Raw genomic sequence first — 6459 nt, 5'->3', positions numbered from 1 at the left:
GGGATGTGCACACCAGGCTGTGTATGGAGGCTGGGTCTGCCCAGGCCAGGCCAGCCAGCCACTCAACCGGGAAATAGCCCCTTCTTGGACCCAGGAGCTTCCATGCCCACTGACTGGGGTCCCTGCCCCTCATGTACCCTCAAGCACAAAGAGTCAAAGCCAAGAGTACGGCAAAGCATCATCTTTGGATCTAAAGGATTCAACGAGAGGGAGATTAAGAACAAAGCAGGACCAGGGGCTGAGATAAGATGTCCAGAGGGAAAAACAAGGGGACAACAGCAGATTGCATTCCTAAGGAAGGAGAGTGGGCATTCGGTCTGTAGGAAAGTGGGGAGAAAACATGAAGAGGGGAGTTTTGTTCCCTGCACGATGCCCTCATATTGCCAGGTAGGAGGGAAGGTGGAGTGAGCCATACAGAACAGAGGGTGGCACTCTGCTCCATAGCCCCCATCATAAGGAAAGTTTGTGTAAGTCCCCTCTGCCTGCTGAGGGCTATAGCTGGTCTCCTCAAGAGACCCCGGAGGTTGGTATCTTCCATCACTCTCTCCCACTCTTCCCCTCAGGGTCCCTGAGGGCTTTTTTCCAGGTTCAGTCTCTGGAAAAAATTTTTGCTAAATTCGTAGGTGCTGATCATGATGGCACAGGAGGGGGCTGCTTTGATGATCCGGGGGAGGAAGCCTTGGGGAGACAGCAAAGGTGGAAACCTGGGGTTAAGACCTGAACAGAAAGAGCTCCAAGAACCCTGCCTCTAGTTCAGACCCATACCCCTTTCCTTCCCCTGAAGATTCCCCCACTTCTGAGGCACCTGCCTCAGCCCTTGACGCCCACCTGCAAAGAGTCCTCTGGCCCCAGACTCGGCTTGAATTCGTCGGAGCAGCAGCCAGGTGGAAGGGGAATGTGCGGATGTCACTGCAAAGGGAATGGAGGGAAGGGCACAGCGAGCTAAGCAGGAAACCCCAAGGCACAAATGACCTAAACACCACAGTGGCTCTGAGGGCCTGGTCACTACCACTGCCTTATCCTCCCCGTCCCCCACTCCCATCTGTGCCAGGTCTCTTGAGGATGCCCAGGCCTTTCTCAGCACTCAGTATTGAGCCTAGCACACAAAAGGTGCTTAATAAATGTTTACTGACTGACCTCTGAAGGCTCCCACACTTCCCAACTCCATCTGACGCTGAGTTTTCACCACGTCAAAAGGCAGTGTGAGCACTGCAGCCACCTAGGATGGGGAGGAGAAAGGCATCACCCTGCTGTCAGCTCCACCCCTGGTCTGCAGGCACCAGGCCAGGGCCCAAAGCTCCTCCCTCTTTCCCAGTCTCTCCTCTGCACTGCCCCTCCCAGGTACATCTTTCCAGGCTCAGTCCCATCCCCTCAAAGGCAAACAGGACTGGTCTGAGAACCAGGAAACCAGGGAGGTTCTGCCCTCCTGAGTCCTGAGATGCTGGGCAAATCTCCTGATCTCTCTATGCCTAAGATTTCCCCACCATCTCTATATGTGTAAAACTTCTATAACAGGGTCCTCTCAGCTGAAAGTCCATCTCCTCCCTATGCCCCCATCTTCCAAGCTTTGCCTCTCAAGCCTCCCTCCCCCGGCACTTTCCACTCACTGTTCCTGAGAAAGCTCCAGCCACAAAGCTGATACTGACTGAAGTCCGGTCCTTGGCTGCCATCTTACATAGCCACGTCTTCACTAACTCATAGTTAAACCAGTACAGGGCTAGAGGAAAGGATGGGGATGGGGCTCAGCAAGGGTGGGCAAGTTGGGCTCAGGGAAAAGGTAAGACAGCAGAGCCCTGTCATCCCTCCCATCCATCCCCAGGGCCATTTGTCCCACAAACTCCCTCCTCATTTCATTTGCACCCCAACCTGCCCTAGGTTTCTGCCCCTAAGCCTTCTATCTCACCCCACCCCCCAGGGACCCCAAGCACCTGAAAAAGGCACATCCCTCAATGCAGTGGCACCCCAGCCAAGCCACAGAGAGCGCCAGCCACCCTGGGATACGGCTGCCCTGACACAGGCCCCAAGTTCACGGTAAGACAGATGCTGGGCCTGAAGCTTTGTTCTCACCAGTTCCAGGGGGCTGATCACAGTCACGGTGCCCACTGCCAGAATGGTGGGAAAACGGTGTTAGGACACTGATGGCCACAGGAAAAGAAGCAGGTGGCCCCAGGGGATTGGACAATGTTGAGGTAAGCTAAAACTCTGAGGGACTAGGGGCCTTAAGGAGCACTAGTTAGTGGATTGGGAGGGGAACGAGATGATGGAAGGATCAACATCACAGATGAGGAGTCAAGGCTATGAGGTGGTGGTTTTATTTAGCCCCCCCCCTCCCCCCCATCTTGGGCTGGGGGACAGAGAACACTCACATCGGGCCATAGCTCCCGCCACCATAGGTGCATAGAGGTCAGAAGTCACAGCTCGGCTACATAAGAAAGCCTTGAGCTGGTCATAGGTGGTAAAGTAAATGGCTGTAGCGGGCACTGTCATCACTCTGTTGGAAAGTTACAGGACAGCTGCTATGGAAGAAGGGCGGTATAAAGTCCACCCACTCCAGTTCCTACCCCAGTCCCTCTGCTCCCACTATGGAAGCCAGTGAGTGGGAGGTTTCAACCATCCTCTATGACGTATCCTACCCAATGCAAGCTCCCACCCACCACCCTAGAAGACAGCAAAAGGGACCAAGGCAGAGCCCAGAAAAATCCTCACAAAGTTGCGGGAAGGCCACTCCACAGGGTCCTAGCACCCTCATGCCGAGTAATCTTCACAAAGGCATCCTGGGCAGGTGGGAAGTAGAGGGAGAAAATGGGGTTATCAAATGGTGGAAGGTTGGAGCTCTGGCCCCCTCAAACAGACACCCCAAAGGAGAGTAACAGGTTCTTTGTGCGTCCAAGCAGAAGCTCCCATCCCAGATTAGTCCCGAGTACCCAAACTTTAACCATCCTTACCCAGCCATCGCTGAGACAGACCTCCATGGCCCAAGAGACCACCCCAAGGGACTCCAAAGATCTGTTGTACACAGAGGCTCACCATGGTGCCTGTGAAGTAGGTGGGTTGTTGGTACCAGACAGCACAGCGAGAACCATTCTGACACAGATAGAGGGGCTCTAGAATGCCATTGCAGTAAATCATACACTTCCCTGCAGGCAGGAAGAGAGAGAGAGGGATGGAGGTCTTAAGTATGACAATCAGATGGCTGACTAAGGTGGGATCAAGTTGAGAATGGGAACATGAAACATTTTTCTTTTGATCTGGAACTATGATTTCATGGGGTGGGGTAAGGGGGGACTCCTGATGTGGAAATTCCTTCCACCAATGCAGACTGGCAACCATTTGTAATTTGTAGTCCCAAGAGAGGTTCCAGAGAAATGACTTGGCCAAAGTCACAAAAATAACATTTGTCAGAGGCAGGACTAGAACCCAAGGGCCACTGATGACCATTCTCCATTCACCATGCTACAGTACCTCTCAAGCTATCCTAGTGACTGAAGAACCTCCAACCTCCACCAGCCCCAACCCTAGACCTAGTTTGCTGACTGGACAACCATTTATGGAAAAACCAAAACGTACTTACATTTAGTATAGGGGATGCTCCAGAATCTCTGGGACTGTGCCAGCCCTAGAATATAAAACCCACCACTATTGGGCAATTTCTTCCAATGTTCACCAGTCCCCAGGATTCTCATACTCACTTGTTCTCCTCCAACCCACACCCACTCAGAGCCAGGGTTGGGGGAAGGGCATTTGGAAGAACAGATTCTCCAGGGCATGGCCTCCTCCACCCCAGTCTACGTAGGTACTCACCACTGGTGGGAGAAGGGCGCTGGGACTGTAGACGGACCTTTACCACATCCAGTGGGGTCACTGAGAGAAGAAAGACAATTGTGAAGACACTTAGCCTTACTCCAATCCCACAACCCCAATCCCTAGCCTTCCCCAAACTTCCTTACTGAAAATGGAGGTAACAAGGGCCCCTGTGCCTGATGCCACCATCTGCTGCAGGGGGCTAATGCCCCCAGGTGCCTTCTCAGCCATTACACTGTCTCTTGCCTGTAAAACATCATTGAGAACATTAGGGTATCATGAGGAGTCCACAGGGTTGGGGGTGGCTTGCACCCTAGTAAACACCTGCTGCTTCCACCTGCCAGGTCCAACAAGTCTCACGTACAACCTGACACTCTCCTGGGTCTGCCAGACATTCCCCCTCCTCCCAACACATACATATAGGGCAGTCAGGGGGGTGGGAGGTAAAAATGAGATACAGGATTAGAGAAGAGAGAAACGAAAAAATGCTAAGTATTTGCATTTTAACAGAACTGGCTGTAATCTCTCTCCTGTCTTGGTCCTATCCAATCCTCTCCCTTGCTCCATACCCAAAGTGTCACACTTCTGGGGTTAGGGCAAAGGGTGGAGAGAGGTCCAGAAAAAGAAAAGATCACAGACTTAGAACTGGGACTTCAAAGATCACGTTATCCAACACCTTCATTCTACAGAATGAGGAAAGTGAGGCCCAGAGACATTAAATAACTTGCCCAAAGTCATACAGCTTAAGTATAAGAAAGGAACTAAGCATTTATTAGGCACCTATTATGTACCAGGCACAGTGCTAAGCACTTTACAAATATTATCTCATGTCTTCCTCACAAAAACCCGATGTTTGAGGTGGTTGCTATTATCCCCATTTTACAGTTGAGGAAACTGAGGCAGAGGTTAAATGACTTGCCCAGGATCACACCCATGGTCTCTGAGGCCATACTTGCGCCACCTAGCGCCTTCGGGGGTGAGTGTAAAAGAGAGTTGGGAAGCAAACACCCCCTCTCAAGATAACTACCTCAACAGACACCTAAGCCCCTCCCATCACCACGAGGTTTTTAGGTAGCAGTCCCCAGGCTACTCCCTTAGCTGAATCCAGCCCTGTTACCCCAGTGCCCTGCGTGGGAGGGGTCAGGCAGACCAGGATTCAGCAGATATAGGGGCATGGAGGTGGTGGAGGGGTGTCACCCTGCTCTGTGCCCTCAAAGGGGAAGAAATCAGGAGGAGGTGGAGGGCGGGGGTCATCTTTCACACCACCCCAGGGAAACAATTTGGGGAATGCACACCCTGAAACGGGGCAGCCCTTACCACATGGTACAGAAAAGAGACGACATGGGGGTGGGGTGAAGGGGTGGAAAAGATGGGAGGGAAGAACCTGCCCCCTCTCCCCTCCTCGAGTTGACCAGGCCCCAGGGTACAAAAAGGGGCCCCCCACCCCCCGCACTGCCCACTACTCACCATGTATACAGTGACCTATAGTTTACAACGGTTAACCCCATAATATAGAAGAGGAAACTGAGGCGCCCCCGGGGTGGGGGGCGGGGAGGATTGGCCTAGGGTTAAGCGCAGCCTGTCCCCCTCCCCCGAGCCGGGCCTGGGCTCCAGCACCTGCCCCGACCCGCCCGGGCCTGCCCTCACGGCTCCCAAGCCCGGGCCCCTGCTCCCTCCCCTCCCCCTACTCCCGGCTCGCTCTCCTCTCCCCCCCCCCCCCCTCCGCCCCCGGCCGTCCCCACCTGCCCCAGGCCCCGCGGGAGCTCCGCGTCCTCGCGCCGCCGCCTCGGCCGGGCGAGCCCATAGCCGTTCTGGGAGGGGGGCCGCGCCTCTACGCGCCCCCCGTCTCCACGCTCTAGCTCCCGGCACCCGGCTCCAGACCGCGGTGGCCCCGCCCCCCCCCACGGCCCCGCCTCTTCCCCTCCCCCCCGCGTGGCGCCGGCCGAACCGCCGCGGACGCAGTGACGGCGGCCCCCGCCTTCGGGCGCATGCGTTCCTCACTTCCATGCGTGGAGGGTTGGTGGTGAAGTGCCGGGTCCCGGGAGCGGCGAGGGTCCTCCAGAGACCATCCCGGCCCTCCCCCGGCCTCGGGCTCATTGCCCGGGCTCGCCGCTTTCGAAAGAGGAGCCTGGGTTCCTGCTCCTCCCCGCTCCGTGGATGGGCGGGGCCGTAACCCTTGGAGTCTAGAACTCCCCGTTCCTCAAGGTCAAAGGAAGTCCTGGCCGGGGGAAGGGAGATGGGGAGGGGAAAGGGGAGGACCCTCTCCTTCCACCTCTTCTCCTTCTGTCCTTCCCCCTCCCCCTCTCTCTCCTTTCTTCCTGCCCCCTTCCCTTCCTCTCCTACCATCCTTTTTCTTCCTCCTCTCCTCTTTTCTTTTCCTCCCCCTTCTCCCTCCTCTTCCTTCCCCTCCTCCCCTCTTCCTTCTCCCCACCAGGTAGGTTTGGTGCCTGAGCCCGGCTCTGGGTCTCACCCCTTGACCTCCAGGACTAGAGGGTGGGGATCTTCACCCCAGTGAAGGTTTTAGACCCTCGGAATTGGGGATTAATTTAGTGAACGAATTTAGTGGTCCTGGACAGCCCTTTTTCGAGGTCAGGAAGACCTGGGTTCACGTTCTATCAAACACTGTCAGTCTATTCGCAGGCTACTCTTTAAGACTGA

At 55.2% G+C, this 6459-nt stretch overlaps 1 protein-coding gene across 3 annotated transcripts; it reads right to left on the bottom strand.

Annotated features, from left to right (window-relative positions):
- Positions 1 to 166: 166 nt before the first annotated feature.
- Positions 167 to 5963, bottom strand: SLC25A39 (solute carrier family 25 member 39). 3 transcript variants are annotated; one of them, XM_020997283.2, is made up of 12 exons: positions 5803 to 5963; positions 3948 to 4047; positions 3802 to 3861; positions 3572 to 3616; positions 3028 to 3137; positions 2707 to 2774; positions 2367 to 2491; positions 1929 to 2102; positions 1608 to 1717; positions 1138 to 1219; positions 829 to 909; positions 167 to 678 (listed from the first exon to the last, which is right to left on the bottom strand). In XM_020997283.2, the coding sequence occupies exons 1-12, from the start codon at positions 5896 to 5898 to the stop codon at positions 560 to 562; spliced, it is 1170 nt and encodes a 389-aa protein (XP_020852942.1). In that variant the 5' UTR covers positions 5899 to 5963; the 3' UTR covers positions 167 to 559. The 3 variants fall into 3 exon arrangements, with proteins under 3 accessions (XP_020852942.1, XP_020852945.1, XP_020852943.1); XM_020997286.1 differs by lacking the exon at positions 5803 to 5963 and adding an exon at positions 5544 to 5697; XM_020997284.2 differs by lacking the exon at positions 5803 to 5963 and adding an exon at positions 5269 to 5412.
- Positions 5964 to 6459: the final 496 nt, after the last annotated feature.

Source organism: Phascolarctos cinereus, unplaced genomic scaffold (genome assembly GCF_003287225.1).
Source record: "Phascolarctos cinereus isolate Bilbo 61053 unplaced genomic scaffold, phaCin_HiC Scaffold_5;HRSCAF=322, whole genome shotgun sequence".
Lineage (NCBI taxonomy): Eukaryota > Metazoa > Chordata > Mammalia > Diprotodontia > Phascolarctidae > Phascolarctos > Phascolarctos cinereus.
This window is presented reverse-complemented; position numbering and strand designations above follow the sequence as displayed.